Source organism: Saccostrea cucullata, unplaced genomic scaffold (genome assembly GCF_032062105.1).
Source record: "Saccostrea cucullata isolate Sc308-1 unplaced genomic scaffold, CSIRO_AGI_Scuc_v1 ctg9392, whole genome shotgun sequence".
Taxonomy (NCBI): Eukaryota; Metazoa; Mollusca; class Bivalvia; order Ostreida; family Ostreidae; genus Saccostrea; species Saccostrea cuccullata.
In genome coordinates this window covers 1-23,279 of record NW_026925164.1, presented here as the reverse complement: position 1 = coordinate 23,279, position 23,279 = coordinate 1, and the positions used below count along the sequence as shown (strand labels likewise).

General features: G+C 34.1%; 2 protein-coding genes across 2 annotated transcripts; one reads left to right on the top strand and one right to left on the bottom strand.

The window, feature by feature from the left end:
- The first annotated feature begins 3,722 nt into the window (after nt 1-3,722).
- On the top strand, nt 3,723-4,763 carry LOC134268215 (uncharacterized). The gene has a single exon (XM_062750402.1). The coding sequence runs from the start codon at nt 3,723-3,725 to the stop codon at nt 4,761-4,763; it is 1,041 nt and encodes a 346-aa protein (XP_062606386.1).
- Nucleotides 4,764-10,911: 6,148 nt separating this feature from the next.
- On the bottom strand, nt 10,912-20,327 carry LOC134268216 (uncharacterized). Its single transcript, XM_062750403.1, has 15 exons — nt 20,247-20,327; nt 18,564-18,695; nt 17,689-17,766; nt 17,333-17,501; nt 16,724-16,800; nt 16,344-16,488; nt 16,084-16,139; nt 15,560-15,685; nt 15,350-15,421; nt 14,984-15,013; nt 14,656-14,864; nt 14,327-14,566; nt 12,219-12,282; nt 11,596-11,918; nt 10,912-11,502 (listed from the first exon to the last, which is right to left on the bottom strand). The coding sequence occupies exons 1-15, from the start codon at nt 20,292-20,294 to the stop codon at nt 10,959-10,961; spliced, it is 2,313 nt and encodes a 770-aa protein (XP_062606387.1). The 5' UTR covers nt 20,295-20,327; the 3' UTR covers nt 10,912-10,958.
- Nucleotides 20,328-23,279: the final 2,952 nt, after the last annotated feature.

Genomic DNA, 23,279 nt, shown 5'->3' with positions numbered 1-23,279 from the left:
ACTATATAATCAATAGAGCCCCACCCTAACACTGGAACCCCTGACCCTGGGGCCATGAATTTCACAATTTTGGTAGAGGCACTCTTGCTCATCATAACTATGTACTTAGTTAGGTTATATAATGCTTAGGAGCAAAGAAGAAGATTTTCAAAGAATTAATACATTTTCACTATATAATCAATAGAGCCCCGCCCTAACACTGGAACCCCTGACCCTGGGGCCATGAATTTCACAATTTTGGTAGAGGCACTCTTGCTCATCATAACTATGTACTTAGTTAGGTTATATAATGCTTAGGAGCAGAGAAGAAGATTTTCAAAGAATTAATACATTTTCACTATATAATCAATAGAGCCCCGCCCTAACACTGGAACCCCTGACCCTAGGGCCATGAATTTCACAATTTTGATAGAGGACTCAATGCTGATTACAATCATACCAACAGTTTGACTGCTTAATGTCCAGGTGTAAAGTAGAAGGTTTTTTAAAGATTACACTAATTCTAGTGATTTTGGCCCCACTCCCAAGGGACAATGAAATTCACAATTTTTGTTTCCCTTCACCCATAGATGCTATATGCCAAAATTAGTTGAAATTGGTTCAGCGGTTTCAGAGAAGAAGCTGAAAATGTTTAAATGTTAATGCACGACGAACGACGCACAACTATACGGACGAAAACGGATAGCAATAGGTCACCTGAGTATACTCAGGTGATCTAAAAATGCATTTCGACTAATCAGTAATATTCAGCAATAATCAGTAGTGCCACTACCACACATGAACCCCTGACCCTTGGTCCACACCAATTTTGGAAAAGGCACCTTTGCTTATCAAAAATGTTTGATTAATAGAAAGGATAAGATTTCAATCAGGGATGGGGGGCCAATTATATAGGAAAGTAATTAATTAAATTACAATTACTTTCCCAAAACCTTCAATTAAATTACCATTACCATTACATGGATTTTGAAATGTAATTAATTAAATCACAATTACTTTGCACATGTAATTAATTAAATTACAAATTACATTCAAGAATACACGTATAAATTTTAAAGTAAATACCGGTAGTCATTTAAATTCTTTTACGTTTATAACATTATTTTACATTTTTTACAATAATATTATAAAAATCTTCATACATTTTCCAAATACTGTGTCCCCTAACCTAATATCTATTAGATTTGAAGATTTTCCTGCCATGCTGAAGATTCTTTCCACTGGTCAGGAGTATTTGTGAGAAAAATGCATACATGTAGATACTGACTAGTACAACGTAGAAAGTTTACTCATGGTTTTACCATGTGTTAAAAATTTGGAATCATTTTTAAGCTTTCACATAAGTTTATGTTTAACATACAATTGATGCTTTTTGCCTTAATATTTCCTTATCTCAGCATCATAAGTTTATCTCAAAATGTGGGTATTTGACTTATTCTGTGACAAACTACAATTTACTTGTAAAGTCAAAGAGTATAAAAACACCTACAGACGAAGTCAAAATGTGTGAAAAATGTTTATTTAGGAATATGTACATGACCCCAGGGCACTAATTAGCACCTGTTAATAACTTCTAACACAAGTTAAAGATATGGCAAACAAAAGGATTAGAAGCCATTGGACTTTTTATTTTTATACAGATTAATTAATTAAAAAATCAAAATACAAATTTTATTTGTTAACTTTATAAAGATTAATTTGATTTAAAAGGTTTTTTTCAAATTAAAAGGGTCATTATATTTAAACAGCAAATTACTTAAAAAAGAAAGTTCTTTTCAAAAACTTTTAATATTAAACTATTTTTCATTTAAAAAAAAAAAAATCATTGTAATTGAATGTAATTGAAAAGTAATTGTGAATTACATGCCTTTTTGGAAAGTAATTAATTAAATTACCATTACTTGAAATTGAAAATTTGGTCAATTACACATTACTTTCAATTACATCGAAATTTGTAATCAATTACAGTCAATTACCATTACACATTACCATTACCCCATCCCTGATTTCAATCAATTAATTCATTTTCAGTATATAAGTAGAGCCCCCCCCCCCCGCCCTCTATGGTACCCCTGACCCAGGGGCGTTGAAAATCACAATTCAGGAAGAATGGCCCTTGCTCATCATAGCTATGTTGCAACCACTATTGAAATAACGACCACTATTGAAATAATTATATCAATAGTGGTTGAGAGTGCATTTCAATAGCAAACATAGTTAGTAACCACTATTGAAATATGACCACTATTGAAATAATTATATCAGTAGTGGTTGAGAGTGCATTTCAATAACAAACATAGGTAATAACCATTATTGAAATACGACCACTATTGAAATAATTATTTCAATAGTGGTTGAGAGTGCATTCCAATAACAAACATAGGTAATAACCACTATTGAAAAACGACCACTATTGAAATAATTATTTCAATAGTGGGTGAGATTGCATTTCAATAACAAACATAGATAGTAACCACTAATGAAATACGACCACTATTGAAATAATCATTTCAATAGTGGGTGAGATTCCTTTCAATAACAAACATAGGTTGCAAGCATTATTGAAATAATGTTCACTTTTGAAATAAAAATTTAAATATGGATTAAATTATTTATTTCAATAGTGCATTGAACAATGAATCCAATACATATTGAAATAATTATTGCAAAAGTTGCTGACGCAGTGAGACTTTTTTTTTCAATGCTGGTAGTATATTTCAGTAGTGGTTGAAACCTATGCTTACCATATTGAAATGCACTCTCACCCACTATTAAATAATTATCTCAGCAGTGCTCGTATTTCAATAGTGGTTGAAACCTATGGTTATTATAATGAAATGCACTCTCACCCACTATTGAAATAATTATTTCAATAGTGGTCGTATTTCAATACTGGTAATTACCTATGTTTGTTATTGAAATGCACTCTCAACCATTATTGATATAATTATTTCAATAGTGGTCATATTTCAATAGTAGTTACTAACTATGTTTGCTATTGAAATGCACTCTCAACCACTATTGATATAATTATTTCAATAGTGGTCGTTATTTCAATAGTGGTTGCAACATAGCTATATAGGTAGTTCATCTGCTTAATACCCAGGAGCAGGGAAGAAGATTTTCAAACAATTTCTGCATTTTCTCTATTAAACCAATAGACCCCGCCCTAACAACAGAACTCTTGATCCAGGGATCATAAAATTCTCAAAGGCATTCTTCCTCATCATAACTATGTACTTCATTAGTTTATTTAATACCCAGGAACAGAGAAGAAGATTTTTAAAGAAATAATGTATTTTCACTATATAATCAATAAAACCCCACCCTAAGACCAGAACCCCTGACCCTGAGGCCATTAAAATTCACAATTTTGAAAGAGACATTCTTGCTCATCGTAATGTTTAAGTGCAAACGTTTATGATAAACAGAACCGAGCAGTTTGTTTATATTTGCTAATGCTGAACTCTGAATGCTTTAGACATTAATTGCTTTAATCTTTAACTCCATCGCCTCACTGGTCAAATGTTTATACTTTCCCAGGATATCATATTAACTCTGCTATTTTGTATCTCTGTTTATCTATGTATGAATTAGTAATAGATTTGCATCCAAAGCGAAATCATGTGTTGTTCTTACTAGCAACATTACATTGGCGACGAGGATATATAATTTTACATAGTGTTTGAGCGGTTATTAAATTTGACTGAGAAATATCAATAATGGCTACTGGATTTCCTCCATTTCCGAAGTTTGATGTCTCAGATCAAAGTTCAATAGGACAGCGCTGGAAAAAATGGATCCAGCGTTTTGAAAATTTCGTCCTGGCTATGGGAATCACAAGGAATGATCGCAAAAGGGCAATGCTCTTACACTATGGTGGAGACGAAGTTTACAACATCTTTGACACTCTTGCGGACACCGGTGGACCAAATGACTATGATGCAGCTAAGACAAAACTGACGGATCACTTCAACCCAAAGAAAAACCTTGAATTCGAAATATACAAGTTTAGGCAAGCTAAACAACAATCAGGTGAAATAATGGATTCCTATCATACGAGACTGCGACAATTGGCAGAAAACTGTGAGTTCGAAGATGTCGATAGGGAAATAAAGTCACAAGTTATTCAAGGATGTGAGTCAAGTCGTCTGAGACGCAAAGCGTTGCGTGAACCTGACTTAACGCTCCAACAAATCCTAGATTCAGCGAGAGCTATGGAAGTCTCACAACTCCAAGCCTCCGGTATGGAAGACCATAAGAGTCAAGACGTACATCTAAATGCTGCAAACAGGAAAGTGAATTCGTCTAAGCAATGGAAACAAAGAGAACCAACAAGTAAGTGTCGCAATTGTGGAAAGGAATGGCCACATAAAGATAGACCTTGCCCAGCAAAAGACAAAGCGTGCAACAAATGCAAGAAAATCGGACATTTTGCAAAGCAGTGTAGGTCTGGCCAGAAACAGGATACAAGAAATTTCAACCGCACATCCAAATCAAAGAAACCTGGTATAAACAATTTGGATAATGACAGTAGTGATGAAGAATATGCTTTTGGATTACAACTTAATGCAACAAAATCTTTGCCAATCGCAAATGTCAGAATAAATGGGATTAAAGTTGACATGCTGGTGGATTCCGGAGCAAGTGTTACTGTCATGGATGAGTCGACGTTTGAAAGAGTAAGTCCAAGAAACCAATTAAATTGTCAAAATCAAATGCTAAAGTTCATGCTTACGGAACGAAAGCCGCGTTACCAATAAGAGGTAAATTTCGAGCTGAAATAGAATCTAAGCTCAGGATTATCGACACTGAAATTCTTGTGGTGAAAAGTGCAAGTGAATGTTTACTTAGCTGCGCTGACGCACAAAAGCTTGGACTCATTTCGATTACGATAAATGCTGTAGACCAAAATGAACGTACTGACCAATCCAGTATACTAATGAGATTTGCTGATCGATTTGAGGGGATAGGAAAGCTGAAAGACTTTCAGGTGAAACTTCACATTGACGAAACAGTGAAGCCTGTTGCGCAACCACATCGCAGAATTCCGTTTCACCGACGAAAGAAATTAGAACAAGAGCTAAAGAAACTGGAAGAAATGGACATCATAGAAAAAGTTGATGGACCGACTCCGTGGGTGTCACCAATTTTAGTAGCTCCAAAACCTAAAAATCCTGACCAAGTGAGAGTTTGTATTGACATGAGAAGAGCTAACAAAGCCATACTGAGAGAACGCCATGTCATGCCTACAATCGATGAACTTGTCACTGATTTGAATGGAGCTAAAATATTCTCTAAACTTGACCTAAACAAAGGCTATCACCAACTTGAGTTAGCACCAGAATCGAGATATATCACAACATTTTCATCACATGTTGGACTGTTTCGCTACAAAAGACTTATTTTCGGAGTAAATTCGGCAGCTGAAGTTTTTCAGGCGGTCATCCAACAAACTATTGAAGGAATACCTGGAACACGCAATATAAGTGATGATATTATTGTGTATGGCAAGTCCCAGGAGGAACACGACAATTCGTTACAGTTGCTTTTAACTCGACTGCGGGAACGAAATCTAACGCTCAACAAAGATAAGTGTGAGTTTAACAAAAGAAAGCTTGAATTCTTTGGATTTATTTTCTCTGAAAATGGAATATCAGCTGACCCCAAGAAAGTTGAGGCAATCAAACATGCAGAAAATCCCAAAAATGCATCTGAAATGCGCAGTTTCCTTGGCATGGCTAATTACTGTGCACGATTCATCAAGGACTTCGCCACAATATCACAACCTCTACGTGAACTGACCAAAAAGAATCAACGATGGACATGGGAAAAGAAGCATGAACAGGCAATACAGAATATCAAGGACGCATTGACTAGTAGTGCAGTTATGTCCTATTTTGACCCTTCAAGGCGCACAGAAGTCATTGTCGACGCAAGTCCCGTCGGACTAGGAGCTATCCTTACTCAAATTGATGGAAATGGCGACCGGAAAGTTATTTCCTATGGAAGTAAAACGCTTTCTCCAGTGGAACAACGATACTCTCAGACAGAACGAGAAGGCCTTGCAATTGTCTGGAGTTGCGAACATTTTCACCTTTATCTTCTTGGAAACACATTTGAACTTGTGACAGATCATAAACCATTGGAATTAATATTTGGAAACCCTGCATCAAAACCTCCTGCCAGAATTGAGAGATGGGCATTGAGACTACAGCCGTATGATTTCCACATAAAGTACAAACCTGGAAAGTTCAACCCAAGTGACTATATCTCACGTCACCCAATTCGTCAAGAAAATGATAAATCATTCTCTGTTGAAAATTGCATCAATTTTGTAGTCCAGACAAACATCCCGAAATCAATGACTCTGGATGAAATTCAGAAAGCTTCAGACAACGATGTACTGATACGAGATATTCGAGATGCAGTGAGGAGTGGATCATGGACTGTTTTCAAGAAATCAACAAGACCACACTGGCAATCTGTCTATAAGCTGAAGGATGAATTGACTGTTTCGGATACCGGGATAGTTCTCCGAAAGGACAAACTGTTTGTTCCACACTCACTCAGAAAACACGTCATAAGTTTAGCACACGAAGGACATCAAGGTATCGTAAAAACGAAGTCGTTGCTAAGGGAAAAAGTTTGGTTTCCGGGCATTGATAAACAAGTTGAGTCGACACTAAAGAACTGTTTACCTTGCCAAGTTACGATAGAAACAAAACATCTCGAGCCGTTGAAGATGTCACCTTTACCAAGTGGACCCTGGACTGAATTGTCAATGGATTTTTGTGGACCATTTCCCTCGGGAGATTATCTCATGGTTGTTATGGATGAGTACTCCAGATATCCGATTGTGGATTTTCTTAAGTCTACGTCAGCAAAAGCTGTTATTCCTAAGTTAGACAAAATATTTGCGGAATTTGGAATACCTAAAGTTCTGAAAACTGACAACGGACCTCCGTTTAATGGAACAGAATTTCGCCAGTATTCGGAATACTTAGGATTTTCTCACAGAAAGATTACCCCTTTATGGCCTAAAGCAAATGCAGAATCCGAAAGATTCATGAGAACAATTGAGAAAACAATCAAAGCAGCTAATGTGGAAAATAAAAGTTGGAAACAAGAAATTTTTACATTTCTAAGGAACTACAGGGCTACACCACATTGTACCACAAAAATATCGCCATTTGAAGCTCTATTCAGCCGGAAAATCAGGACCAAGATCGATGTTGACGTTCTTAACGAAAACAAAGGAGGAAAATACGAAATCCACACGGAAATGAAAGAAAATGACATTAAAGCTAAATTAAAAATGAAACAACATGCTGATCACTATTCTCGGGCAAAGGAAATAGATTTAGAAGTAGGAGACAACGTTTTGGTAAAACAACCAAAATCAAATAAACTGTCAACCCCGTATGAACCAAAACCACTTGAAATTTTAAAGACTAAAGGTACCATGGTCACAGCCGGGAATGATGAGAAGACAATTACAAGAAACGCGTCGCACTTCAAAAAGTTGGAAGAAAAGGCAGATCAGGATGAGGAACTCGAAGTTGACGAAATACCTGTGAAGACAGATAACTCCACGAGTGAGTTACCGATCCGTCCTAAGAGAGAAATCCGCGCACCTAAAAGACTTATTGAAGAAATGTAGACTATAATAAATATCGATACGCGTGTGAATCGTGGACTTAGTGAATTAGTGACCAGAACAGTGTATTAATGGAAATACCAGCCGTAACTGTTTATATCTACTTAGACTTAGACAATAAGTGTTGTGTCTGTGTATCTTTATCTTTATTTTGATTCCTATTTTCATTCATTGGGATTTAATTCTATTTCAAACAAAAGGAGGGATGTAATGTTTAAGTGCAAACGTTTATGATAAACAGAACCGAGCAGTTTGTTTATATTTGCTAATGCTGAACTCTGAATGCTTTAGACATTAATTGCTTTAATCTTTAACTCCATCGCCTCACTGGTCAAATGTTTATACTTTCCCAGGATATCATATTAACTCTGCTATTTTGTATCTCTGTTTATCTATGTATGAATTAGTAATAGATTTGCATCCAAAGCGAAATCATGTGTTGTTCTTACTAGCAACATTACACTCATCATAACTATACACTTAGCTAGTTTATTTAATACTCAGCAGCAGAGAAAAAGATTTTCAAAGAATTAATGTATTTTCACTATATAATCAATAGAGTCCCACCCTAACACCAGAACCCCTGACCCTGGGGCCATAAAATTCACAATTTCGGAAGAAGCATTCTTGCTCATCATAACTTTATACTAAGTTAATTCGTTGAATATCCAGCAGCAGAGAAGAAGATTTTCAAACGAATTCTGCATTTTCTCTATATAATCAATAGAGCCGTGCCCTAACACTAGAACCCCTGACCCTGGGGCCATGAAATTCACAATTTTGGAAAAGGCATTCTTCCTCATCATAAATATGTACTCCGTCAGTTTATTTAATACACAGGAGCAGAGAAGATTTTAAAAGAAATAATGCATTTTCACTATATAATCAATAGAGCCCCACCCTAGCACTAGAACCCCTGACCCTGGGGCCATGAATTTCACAATTTCCGTAGAGGACTCAATGGTCATTACATTCATGCTAACAGTTTCACTGCTTGATGTCCAGGAGTAAAGAAGATTTTTTAAAGAGTACACTAATTTTAGTGGTTTGACCCCACCCCTCAAGCCCGCCCGGGGGGGGGGGGGCAGGGACCATGAAATTCACAATTTTTGTTCCCCTTCACCCATAGATGCTTTATATAAAATTTGGTGGAAATTGGTTGAGTGGTTGCAGAGAAGAAGCTGAAAATGTTCAAACACACGAGGAACGACGCACGACAAACGACGAACGACAAACGACGACGGACGAAAACGGATAGCAATAGGTCACCTGAGTTTACTCAGGTGGCCTAAAAATATGGAACAGACACAAACTACAGTGTATACCCAAAGTTTACTTTTGTGACACCGCATTTTTTCCGAGAAAACTTAGTCCAGAGTCACCTCACAAATATGATTTAATAGTCGCAATATGACAGAGGTTGCATAATGTTAGCTTTAACGGATAGTGTGTTGGTCTCTATTAAAATATTTTTACTGCTCTAGTTCGAACCCCAAGAATAATCTCATTTATGCTAGTTTGATCATCGTCGCAAGACACGGGTTTCGTGTCCATTCTATTCGGAATAGAAAGGGACACAAAAAGATGCTAGTTTGATTAAAGCAGGGCTTATATACACTAATCTGGAAAATATAGGTCAGAGCCAGATGACCGTTTCAGGCTTGCAAAATGTGATTCTCAAATGTGAACTTTCAATCCTTATAATCAACGAGACTTCAATAAACAGCTTATCTGCTAGATTGACATGAGTTAACAAGATTCTCAAAGGTCTAACACCCTTTTTGCTACGATTTCCTCCTTATATCGTTTTTTCACCAAGCATTTTAATACTTTTTTATATTTCCCCAAAGGCATAGAACCGGGTTTCAAAAGATAAAAGCTAAAAAAATGCACTGTTAAAATAAATGATGAGGGTTGTCATTGTAAAATCGGTAAACTATGTCAATTTTCACTTCTACAACGGATTCCCACCAGCAGTCCATCAGATTTATCTGAACAATGTGAACAACGCGCGTTCTATAGCGCGAACTTTTACAGATTTAATAAATGTGTGTCAATATCAAGGAGCTTTATTCAAGTATTACACAAAATAGAAGAGATACAATTATTTTTCATACATTTATGCCCCCACATACAATCTTTAATAGGGAATAAAAAGTAACTATCAACGGATTTAATTAGCAGAACATTTTTTCAAAGAAATCATGAAATGTTATCTCCTTAGTTTGATTTGATGCAAGTGTCGAGGCGTTCCCAAAGGTAGATTCTGAAACAAACGCCCTAAAAGAACGTACAACCAGAAGTCTCTGATGAGACTGTAGCTCTACTGGTCTGTCCGTATAACAAAGGAAAAGAAGCACTCGGATTTGAAACTTTGCAACACGCAGCAATAAATAGAATTATGTATCTTAGTGTAGTCTACTTGTGTGCCAAGTTTCATTGAAATCACACCAAAACTGCTAGGAGGAGTTGCGTTTTCAAGGAATTTCACAGGAAGATATATAATTTACTGCATTGGTTTTTGATTCCGATGAACGATGTTGCCATGTTACTAAAATTGGTTTCTGTGAAATCCTTTTAAAACACTACTCCTTCTACAGTTTTGGTCTGATTTCAGTATAACTTGGCACACTAGTAGACAGATACATAATATAGTGCATCAGTTTTTTATTTTGATGAACAGTGTTGAAATGGTTACTAAAATAGAAATTAGTGTAGTCTACTTGTGTGCCAAGTTATATTGAAATCAGACCAAAATTGTAGGAGGAGTAGAGTTTTAAAGGAATTTCACGGAAATTTCTATTTTCAGTAACCATGGCAACGCCGTTCATCGAAATAAAAAAACTGATGCACTAAATTATGTATCTTAGTGTAGTCTACTTGTGTGCCAAGTTATATTAAAATCAGACCAAAACTGTAGGAAAAGTAGCATTTTGAAAAATTGTTTAGAGACGGACAGACAGCTAGACGGATGGGAAACGAACACATTACTATCGCATAAGCTCTTCTGGTCTCTTACCAGTAGAGCTAAAAAGCACCAAATGATTTCCCAACCATTTCTTACATTCCAAATTATCTTCCCAAAAGAATACAAAATGTTTGTTGAGCAAAATGACTTAATGCTATTTTGCACTCGTTATTGATAAATTCTAATTTTATCGACACTTTACATGTCATTTCACCAAAAGTTCATAATTAAGAAACATCTTTTTCAGGTAAATTACTAGTATTTGGAACAGTCAAATCTCATTATCTCAAAAAGACCAAATTCAAGAATCATGTCAAATTTACTTTTTATTCAGAAAAAGATTTCATCCAAAATAGATAAGTCCGGTTTATTAGGGGGCTCAGTTTTTTTAAGTTTAGGTGAACCTCTGTCAGTATCTCTGTCATTTGATTCAGTCCCCCGTTTTCCTCGGACTTGTGATTTTACGGTCTCTGTTCGTGCTGTGTTAGAGTGTTTATGTTTTACAGCCTCTGTACTTGTTGTGTTAGTGTTTTTAGCTCGATTTACAGTCTCTCTGTGTGCTGTGTTTGAGGCTTTAGCCTGATCTTGATTTGATTTCAAGTGAGTCCTTGTAAACTCCAGAGATGGACCTGGTTCCTGTGAATCTGGAAAAGCACCGTAAGAACCACTCTTCTTGTAAGACTTTGTTTCTGTCGACTCTTTGTCAGTTTTAAAAGAATGTATGGATTCAAATCCAGTTGAATCACCAATTTTTAGTTCCACTGATTTGGGTTGTAATAACTTCTCATCTGTAAAATCCAGAACTTTTTGTGCAGCGATTCTGTCTTCACTCGCATCAGGTAAAATTTGAGCTTCTTCATTCTTCCGCTGAAATCTACAAGTTAAGGAAAAAGACATATCAAGGTTAAACAATTTATAAAACCTATAGTAAAGTAACATTTGAGATAGAGATGTTTCTCCTGTTGACCTTTTCCTGGCTTTCCGGGGACTTGCTTTCCTGACTCCTGTCTCTGCCATTAGATCGTTCAGTACAGCACACTTCCTGTTGGCCGTCTGTCTGCCTGTTCCCTGCTGATCACTGTCTGCCCCCTCCACAGTATCAATTACTCCCACTTCTGTTGATTTCCCTCTGGAGTTATGACTGTTTCGTGACATTCTTGATTTCCCTCCAGAGTTATGACTATTTGATGACATTCTTAATTTTTCCTTCTGATTAATTTCAGTCTTCTTGGATAAAACATCATTAACAGAATTCTCAGCAGCTTCCCTCAACACATCTGTTCTGCCTGCCTGTTAATAGTAAAAAGAAATCCTATAGTTACTTTTTATATCACATACTTTCTCCTTGGTTACACTCTTAAGGCCAATTGGGGAACTTTCCTCTTAACTTTAAAATAGAAAATTGTAATTAAGTCTGATATGTATGATAAAAAAATCTTTACAATGTTAAAATTCAAATTATGAATTTGATACCTCAACAAACGTATATGCATGAGAAAAAAAAAGACGTATTATTGCATACGCATCTTTTTCTTGATGGAATAACTCCAAAATTATATTTTATGTCATGAGTTCAGTGTCAATATATACCTGCTTCAAAACATCTTTAGCAATTTCTAATAGCTCCTCTTCTGTCATTACATAAACTGTTTGTCTGGAATAAAAAAAACAAGAGATGTTTGTAAAACACTTATGCCCCCCTCCCCCCAAATTGGATTTTTCCTAAGTCCAAAAGTGCATAACTCTGTCTAAAATGGTGCAATCGTACCCAAAACAAAACTTGACTTAGATATTCAGCTGAAAAATCTGTATACTAAATTTTATTTCATTATGTGCAACCTCTGCAAAGAAAATGAACGGAAACTGCAAATAATTGGAATTTTTCTAAGTCAAAGGGGCATAACTCTGACAAAAAGGTTGTGATCGAACCCAAAACAGAACTTGTCCTAGATATTCAGCTGAAACATCCGTATACTAAATTTCATTTGGATATGTGCAACCTCTGCAAAGAAAATGAATGGAAACGGCAAATAAGTGGAATTTTTATAAGTCCAAGGGGCATAACTCTATCAAAAAAGGTGCGATCAAACCCAAAACAGAACTCGACCTAGATATTCAGCTGAAACATCTGTATACTAAATTTCATTTCAATATGTGCAACCTCTGCAAAGAAAATGAACGGAAACTGCAAATAAATGGAATTTTTCTAAGTCCAAGGGGCATAACTCTGTCAAAAATGGTGTGATCGTACCCAAAACAGAACTTGACCTAGATATTTACCTGATAAACCTGTATACTAAATTTCATTTCAGTATATGCAGCAGTTGTAAAGAAAATGAACGGAAGCTAAATGGACCGACAGACCAACCGACCGACAGACCGACGGACAGCAGCAAAGCAATATGCTCTTCCTTCTTCGAAGGGGGGCATAAAAAACATGCATGTACAACACAAAGGATGATATGATTCCCCCCTTGACTTTTTAAATCGCTGAAGTCTTATTACTGTGCATGCTGACTCATGTCAATAACAAATTATAACTAGAAATATGTCCATAGGACATGAATGCCCCGCCAAGGGTATATTAGAAATGCAACGTGAAAATTTGTATTACTGTATGAAATTTGATCAGAATATCTTGAATAGTTAATATGTAGTTGAATAGCTTACATCAGTATGTATCAGCATATGAAGTTTGACACTAATACTAATTTCAGAAAAGTGAAGTCAAGGTCAAGGGAAAGACCAATGTCAAAAAATGCTGATGCAGTTTAAAAGCTCTCATCAGTATGTTTCAGCATTTGAAGTTGGAAAAAATATTATGAATGTTTTCTTTAAAATTGAAAACAATTTGATAAAAGTGAGGTCGAGGGCAAATGAAAGGTCAAGGTCAAAAATGTTGATACAGTTGAATTGCTTACATCAGTATGTATTAGTGAAATTAAACACTAATTTAAGAAAGGAAAGGTCAAGGTCAAAGGAAAGGCCAAGGTCAAAAAATGTTGATGCAGTTGAAAAGCTCTCGTCAGTATGTATCAGCATATATAGTTGAAAAAATATTATGAATGGTTTCTTTAAAAACTGACATAAACACAATTTGATAAAAGTGAGGTCAAGGTCAAAGTAAAGATAAAAAATGTTGATTTAGTTTAATAGCTCTCATCAGTATCTATCAGCATATGAAGTTTGATAAAATATATTGGATGGTTTCTTTAAAACTGAGCTAAACACTAATTTGAAAAGTGTGGTCAAGGTCAAAGGAAAGGTGAAGGTCAAAAATGGTGATGCAGTTGAACAGCTCTCATCAGTATGTATCAACATTTGAAGTTTGATAACACCATCTTGAATGGTATGTTTAAAACTGAGCTAAACACTAATTTAAGAAAAGTGAGGTCAATGTCAAAGGAAAGGTCAAGGTCAAAAAATGTTGATGCAGTTGCATAGCTCTCATCAATATCTATCAGCATATCAAGTTAGATGAAAATATCTTGGACAGTTTCTTTGAAACTGAGCTTTGAACTGAGCTAAAAGCAAAGTGTGATGGAAGGACAGCTAGACGGAAGGACGGAAGATCATATTCAGTGGATCTTATATATCTGACCTGACATGCATACTCTTTGCATATATTCAATCATGCATTAATTGAACTTTAATAAAATATCGCATTCTATTCATCCAGCACACCTAGTCCCCTTTACCTCCCTTGCCCCTCTGTGGAGCAGGAACTCTCATTCCGCTGTAGAATAGCTTTGGTGTGTGCGGTCCTTTTCCCTGGGGGCGTTTCTTTTCCTAACATCCAGGAGGGCAGTTTTCTGGAGGATTCATTCAGTGAGGTGTTCAGTGAAGTGTTGCATTCTGGGTCTTTCTCCTCGTCCTGTGTGTAGACACTTTCTGGTTGTTTAAGTCTCGATACACAGCTCTGGTACAGCTCTTGATAACTTCAAATTTACAAAAGTCACATATCATATATATCCATAAATTCTTCTGTTTTAATCTGATAATGATGCAACTTTTGAGGAGGGTTTACCTCAAGATGGTTTTGAAATCTTTGGCTAAGATAAACTCCTGCCTGCCATACGGCAGTTCACACTTGATGTGGCTGTCCTGGAAATTCTCCTCCTCCGTAACACCGGGAAGATCAGGTCTCTCCGGCATTCTCTGGTCCGTAGGTAAAATCTCCATTGTTCTGAGGTATTCTGGGACAGTGGACCGAGTAATCACGTGACTACCAATAACCTAGAATGATTATCATGCTGAACTTGACCAAAATCATTCAACTATAACGTTAAGATATGGGAGAAGTGCTATACCACAAGTATTGTAAATATCTACTAGGCATATTTTTTGTCACTCACCAGAGCTGGATTCTGTAGAAGTTGTGTTATCTAGAAAGAAAAAACACAAGGCTAAAATGTTAAAATCCATTAGATTTGTATCATTTTCCTTTTTTTCATAAATATCATCTAATGGTAATTGTCTTTAAATTTATACAAGTATATGATCAAAGTCTAAAATATGCAATATAAAACATGGAAATGCAGAATATGCTTAATAGCTAAAATAGTTTTCTTTGCCATTACAATGCTGATCTGAAATAATTCTGCTATTAGCTGAATGTTAACTTCAAGAGTGAATCTAAAGTGCTTATATAATGTTCACTTTTTAAGTAAACCTATTTAACACTTTAAATAGCTGTAATATTTATTTCCAAGTACACTGACCTTGACACAATTCACACCGGCAGCCCTAGCCAAGGTCATGTGATCCTGGTGGCTATATAAATAAACTGTTTTCTAGAAAAATTAAAATCAAATCTACTTTTAATTTTTATCAAGAAAACGTATGCAAAAAGGTTAAAAATTTAAAGCAGAATTTAAGGTGTGTTTAAAAATAGTTGTACACATTTCAATAATACACATAGACTTACTTACAGTGCTGTGTAGAAATAAATGGTGTCTCTTTTGTAAGAATGCCAGAATTCCTGGATTAGGGGGTTCACAGAAGGTCCCTGCTTCGGTTGGATCAATGACATGGAACAGATAAATGGGGAAATCCAACTACAATATAAAAACTTTCCTACATTAATAACTGGTTTCAATTTTCAGGTCTGATCACTATAGTATTTTATTAAGCCTTGCTTTGTTAGAAGAGACTTCAGAACTCTTGAAATAATTCAATTACAACTCATTTTAATAACCTGATTTTTTTTCCTCTTCATTAAATTGAATATTCAACTTTTTCAAAGTTGTTTGCTTCATGCGCAAAGTCAATTCAAAGAAGCGCACACATAAAATATGTATACAGTTAAAGATTTCAATTTGTACTATTTTCAACTACTAGCATTAAGGAGAATAGCCAAAATAGAGCAAAGGACAGCTCAAACAGAATGTAATGTGCAAAGGAACAATTTTAAGAAATCCATAATATTTTAAAAGAAAAGAATTTTAGTTCTAACCTGTTTCGCTAACCTTGTCAGCATATGTAGACTTTCTTCTATAGGTTCCTTGTTACCTAAAAGTAATACAATGGACTTAAAACTTGGAAATTTGTCCTAAGTTTATACAGGAAATATTTTTTATTGATCTGCTTAATGTTACTGCTAGAAAGTATTAAATTACACATATGTATTTGTTTTCGATAATCAAAAAATTTAGCAACATGCTTTGTAATTGTCATATTCAAATTTATTGCTAACCTAAACAAAAGTTTACCTACCGTATAGAATGAAGATGACCCTTCCTACAGGATTCTGTTCGTTCCAGTGGACACAGATCTGTTTGACCCCGTCCTTCAGATTCAGTGAGTAATCAGATTTGTGATATATTGCCTCCATCTGTATGAACAGACCTGGGATATCAAACTGAAATAAGGGAGATAATTTACCAATACAATGTAGTGATTTCTGTTCATCAGTACTCCATTGTCTTTGAACATTTTTCCTAGGGTAAATGTCCTGTACCCAATGGTGAAAATTACAAAGATTACCTCAAAATTTATGTCTTTATACAATAAAATTGATAGTTTTCCCTACATTCACAAACCTTTTTCTTTAGTTTTAGAGGGTCATTAAGTTTGGCTTATAAATTTCTGGATACCTTGTATGCAGAAAATGTTTCCAGGTGTGATTTTTGATGAAATAATTTATATCCCTCCTCCTCATCAGGTTCATCATCTAAAAAAAGTAATTGGGTTGTAATGAGATAATAATATGCAGAGGTTAAATATCCTACTGACTTTATCTGAGAGTGTTTCACAGCTTACAATGGTCCGACCAAAATTTTATGTTGCCACCTTATACAGCAAGCTGAAAAATGACATCAAATGATTTTATTTTTATGTGATGTATTTTAAATTATAATTATGAGATGGTCACCTTATTCACATCTTCCCGAAAAAAGTTGTGTAAATTGCTCAGTTGAACAGTCGAGAGGCCTTTGTTATTGTGCTAAAGCTTGTTTCTAGATAGCTTCATGATCATATGTTAGTATACAAGAAATATTTGTGTTTCATTTTCTGAATTTCTGTTAGAAATAATTTTACTGACTCATAAACTATGAATTCATTAAAATGTTTAAAAAAATATTAAAATTTGTTATGAATAGCAAAACCACCCTTAAAATTTAACATCTTACATCGGCTTATTGTATAATACATTTGTGTGTGCTTAGGACATGAAAATATTAACAAACAAATAAGGTACTTGCTTGAATTGTAAGCCACTTGGCCGGTTGTTGGATCGAACCAGGAGGAAATCTCTGTGTAGCTCACTGTCACTGCATCCTCCTCATTCAGACAGACTTCCTGGTTCCACAACACCTGGGCCTCACCATATTTTGGTAATACACTAACCAGAGCTACAGTCTTCTCCGGTAACTGAAAATTAGCATGGCTTGGTGAATCTTGAATGCTATCTTTTCTGCGATTGAGTCATACTCATTCAAGTATCAAAGTGAATACTTATTGGAAATTCATTTAAATTGCTACTTTGAATTAGTCATTTTGCTCATTGTTGATAAACAAGTAAGCAGGTGCTACATAAATACTCAATTCTTATTATTACCTTTTTCTGAATCATCTTGAGGTATGCAGATCTTTTTGCAAAGCTACCATTTTCATCATCTACAACTACTTTCTTGTTCTAAAATCAGAATTTTTCAAATTATAAAGAGGGGTTTTCCAAATATTCAATAAAAATGAGAATAATATATACCGTATAATCCCTATTAACCGCCCCGGGCGCTTAGAAAATTGCGGAAAGGGGGCGGTTATTTTGATATTCTTGCTAAAATTTTGAATGTCATATTTTAACTTCAAGAAATCTTTTGGAAAAAAGAACAAACAACAGAGAACCACTAAAAATTGTCTAACCTTCCTTTAAATTACAGTAATCCACCCAAATTATGCTATATGACTCATTTTCCCACCTCAAAATTAGGGAATAGACAAGAACAAATTTTGTATAAAATTTGTATGTACATGTATAACTTTCACTTTCAGAAATACATGATTAGATCGTTCTAAAAATCTTCCACTTTCAAATATATTTTATGTTTGAGTTACCTAATAACAAAGTTTCATTTTCACTGACGGACTTTTGATACGATTCTGGATGATTTTGATCACTGTAGGGGCCCTTATTTCCTGACAATTGAAAAAGACCCAGGGGGGCGCTTATAGGGGCAGGGGTGGTTAATAGGGATCATACGGTAATCCATAAACAGCATTATAAATGTATGATCAGGGTAGGTTCACTACTTTAGTAATCCACTGATTGTTCACAAGTACAGCAGCAAAAGTCAGTCATTTTAAAAAGCACTGTGAAAGTATGTACAATAGGTAGACTAGACTATATCAAGTTATAACCTAGATGTAATAAATTATGGATTTTGTTAACCTAAGATAGAATAAAGGAAATAAATTGTTTGTAAATGTTACCTGCTTCAAGTGTTTATGCACATTTAGTACAATATCTCTAAGTCCATATTTCTGGTTTAATGAAAACATATGCTTGGGAAAAATCCTAACATGGTCCTTGCTGAGAAATTTCTGGTAGTATACATCACTCCCCTATTAAATGAATAATATTATACTCATCATGCTCATTACTTGTATTTTTTGTTCTATTAAGTTTACATGTATTACTTTTATTAACATATCTTAGTACACAGTTCTGGTACAATCTCTTGCATTAGTTAAATCAGGTACCAGCACAGGCCTTTAGATCGCTTAGAACAAAAAATTTGAGGTGTAAAAAAAATAATAAAGGTATGGAACTCTTTTGATAGGGTACCTACTTTCGCCAATCAAATCAAATCTTTACAATTTTACTTTCTATCCATATCTATTCATATATAAACAATCTTCATTACTTCTCGAGATATTCTGAAATCAATCCCAAAATTGACCTTAATTTCTTTACTCGACATCAGCTTGGGCCTTTGAAGAGCTACACTAATTATTAAGTGGGAACGACGGGATAAATTTTCCCCGGAATTTATTCTATACTCAATGCATATTTGTTCATTTGCAATCAAGCTTTACAAGATTTTCTTTAATTTGATCATATGAACTTACTAAGTCACCACAACATTTTAGCAGTCTAATTGTTTTTCAAATTGAAAGGTATACTATGCAATCCGGGAAAAATTTGTTCAACCATAGCTTCTTTTACATTCATAATCAACATGGCTGTGCAGTTGTTGATGTAGACGTTTTCAAATTAATTTCTCGCGAAAGGAATTATTACGGACTTAACCTTACAATCTTGAGTAAGAAATCAACTTAATTAAAATGTTGAAAGATTTTGCAAATACTATGCAACTCTTCCCTGCACTTCAAACACCGTCTGTTTACATGTGAATGACCAGGGGCCCAAGCTAATGTCGAGTAAAATAAAAGTAGGTCATTTTTGGAATTGATATCAGAATAATTCGAGAAGTATATGGAATTTCGGAATGAACTTTGGTAGAAATGAATATTGTTTATCTATGAATAGTTTTAAATAGAAAGCAAAATTTTAGAGCATTTAATAAAAAAAATATTTTATTAGTGAAAATGAGTACCCAGTGTAAGAGTTTCATACCTTAGTTTATTTTACACACACAATCTTTTAAAGCGATTCAAAGGCCTGTGGGTACCAGTATAAAGAAAAGCTTGATTTGTGTATTTTACCACTTTTTATTTAAATGTGTTTTTAGCATATTCTGGAAGCTGAATAATGATGTAGACATAGTCTTTCATCTTGAACTCTTTAAAAAACCAATGCATGTAAAAACTACCCAAGTTGTATCTCAACAAGAGACTTTTTCCTCAAAGTTCCATATTAAAGTTTGGGGCTATAAAGCCTACAGCAATTAATTTGTGACCAGAGAGTTACTTCTTAAATCAAATTATGAAGGTCAGTTATGGTCTACAAGATAATTGATTGGTAGCAAGGAGATGCAATCATACTTATCCAATGCAGACAAGGTAGTGTGCAGTTACAGAATTGAAAGATGCAAATACTTACTCTTAATCCGTGCTATTTACTCATAGTATAAGAATTTCAAAGCCTTATAATGCAATAAATATAACAAATTATCGTTGAAATGTCATATCACTCATAAAATAAAGAATTACCGAAAAAGGTGGTCCATGCATCAAAATACAATCAAACTTTGCCGCCATCTTGTGCCGCTTATATCAATCATTTTACACTTTTAATCACATTATCGGGTTAGATACAAAGTTTCAAATTACCTTTTTGTTTTTATTTATTTAAAATTATCAAATAATATTATGAGAGTTACAATATAAACATTTTTTTAACTATTAAAATTTTTTCGTGAAAATAAATGGTGTAAGGGGCGTGTATTTCAAAATTAGAGCCCAATGTAATTGGGTCCGCCTTATATTCAGTGACATTGTTTTAAAGGAAAAACTTAACTTTCGGAAAACTACTAACTGTTAGTGTTCTCGTTGCTACTGGAAAAGAAATATGATGAAGTTTTTTTTAGAAGGCAATTGGCACAATTTAATTGAATTTAATTTGGCGATACATTTTTCTTCTCCTGAATTTTAGCAGACAAACTAAGCTTTGCATGCATGATTATCAAAAGCAAAGGATGCCTCTTTCAAAACTGTGAATTTTATGGCCTTTTCGGATGAATTATATTAGTGTTGTTCTCTGTTGATCTTATAGTAAAAATGTACAAATTCTTTCAAAACCATCTTTACTGGGTATTTAGCAAACAAACTAATTGGTGCATGATAATTACTAGGTTTATATGATGACTAATTTAGGGTCTCTAATTTCATTACCCCTTGGTCAGTGGTTCTGATGCTTAAGGATGAACTTTTATAGATCAATTGCCGATATTTATTCAGGGGTGGGTAATTTTAAGTTTTATTTTTTTAAATTCAATTCATTTATTGACAACACCATCATACATTAATTGGCATATAGTCATGAATGTAACAACAATTAACATACATAAAATAAAATATCAAAGAAAGCCTATCAGGTTTGTTGAAGGTTTTCTTTCCAAATATCAAAGCACTTTTTTGAAGAAGTTACAAACTCTCCTAGCAGTTCTAATACTTGTAGGATTGATAATGTCAATAATAGGGTTTTCATTCATGTAACATTGTGCATTAAATATATCGTAATATTGTAATCTACACTGATCATAACTAGGACAATAAAGTACAAAATGGTTTTCATTTTCAATAAAAAATTTACAAAAATGACATACACGTTTTTCTCTAGGAATAGGTGGCCTTGAGTATCTCCCCATTTCAATATGTAGTGTATGAGCACTAATTCTTAGTTTTGTTAGGATTGTTCTTTCAGATTTCTTCAATGGTAATTCTAGATAGTTTTGTAATTTATATTCATTTAAATCAATTATATTACTATAAAAAGTTAATTTCCCAGAATTTGATTTAGAAATGTTCTTTAATTGTTCACTGATTTTGTTTCTATAATGTTCCTCTAATTTATATTTTAAAGTTTTATGTGATATGTCCAATGAAGATAAAGACAATTTCTGTTGTAGAGTATAAAGTTTTCTTTGCCAAGATATTCTAGACCTCAGTGTTTTATCTTCCTTAAATGCAGACACCACTAATTGGTCATTATGATCATTTTCTCTCTCTAAGTTTTTCAGTCTGAAATAAAATTTATACATATTTTCATAACACAAATAAAATAGTGGGAACTGTCCCAACTCATATAGAACAGCAATATTAGATGATTTTCTATGAACACCCAAAATGTCTTTAAAAATCTGGAGTTGTATAATGATCTGAGGATAATAAATCACATTTGTAGTCTGCTATCCAAATTTCTGAACCATAAGTTAAGATTGGAGTAATCATAGATCTATAAAGTTTAAGCATTGTCTTGACAGAAAAATTTGTATTAGCGGGAAAATTGGTTTTAATAGCATAATAAGCTTTTCTAGCTCTTTCTGACAGTTGTTCTGCTGAGAATTTCATTTTTCCATCAGATTTAAACACTAGTCCCAAATATTTATACTGTTTTGTTATTTCTATACGGCTATGATTATAGTAAAACCAATACTCATTTTCATAATTTGTGCTTTGAGAAAAAATCATAATATTTGTTTTTTCCATGTTCACACACAATTTCCAATCATGACAATATTTACCTAAAATATCTATACATTTCTGTAAACCACTAGGTGTCTCAGATACAAGAATAAGATCATCAGCAAAAAACATGTGGTTAATAGGCATTAACTCTAAATATGTTGGATCTGTGGCTGTAGTATTGAAATACTTTACAAAATCATCAATAAATATATTAAAAAGTGTTGGACTCAAAATCATCTGAATGTAATAGTGCAGAACTGGAATGTATTAGTACAGGCACGCACAGACAAATGCTGTGAAATCACTAATTTTCGTTGTTTTTGAGGTATGGGGAGACACATCAATTTACGAGCACAATGGATTGTCAAATTTTATATGCATTACTATTAAACATTTTCCACCCACGAAATCCAATCCCCACAAACCAAGATTTTTTCCTCAGACCTCGAAAATTTGACCCCAAGAAAATATGTGATTTGACAGTAATCAGATCTGTGTTAACATCTCAGTTCTAAAAATACTCATCAGAATTTTTTTGATCCATATGATCATCTTAATGTTCTATTGCTTTTAGACAACACAATTCAACTATCAGTTTTTATTTATTTTATTCATCTGATAATTCTTTACAATGCTGTTGGACCGTTAAGGTCCTTGAGTGTCTAGTTTAAAGTATAATGGATTTTGTAAAAAGAATACACTCAGCTGTTTTCAAAAACTCCAGGAAAGAATATTGTCCATGGTAATATTAGATTTACTCCCAGTCTAATCTGAGTCTAAAGTTAAAGTGATATTTTTATTCAATATTGACATCTTCACAAAAGTAATACAATTTACAAAAGTATGAAGCAGCAAGTACAAATTTTCAATCATTTCTCAGGAAAAAAAAATAAATATCAAATAGTGGAATTTAAACAAAAAAGTACCAAGCAATATTGAAGTATTCATACAGTTCTACTTTTGAAAATATTGAACCAAACTGATTCATTTGTTTCATTAATGGCAACCGTTCTTCTATCTTAGTGTTTCCATGTATATTTTATATAGTCTTAATAC

Coding starts and splice junctions, on each gene's coding strand:
- LOC134268215 (XM_062750402.1), top strand. CDS start 3,723: ATGGCTACTGGATTTCCTCCATTTCCGAAGTTTGATGTCTCAGATCAA.
- LOC134268216 (XM_062750403.1), bottom strand. CDS start 20,294: ATGGCGGCAAAGTTTGATTGTATTTTGATGCATGGACCACCTTTTTCG. Junction 14,865..14,983: donor TTCTACAGAATCCAGCTCTG/GTGAGTGACAAA, acceptor TAATCATTCTAG/GTTATTGGTAGTCACGTGAT. Junction 12,283..14,326: donor TCCACAGAGGGGCAAGGGAG/GTAAAGGGGACT, acceptor TTTTTATTCCAG/ACAAACAGTTTATGTAATGA.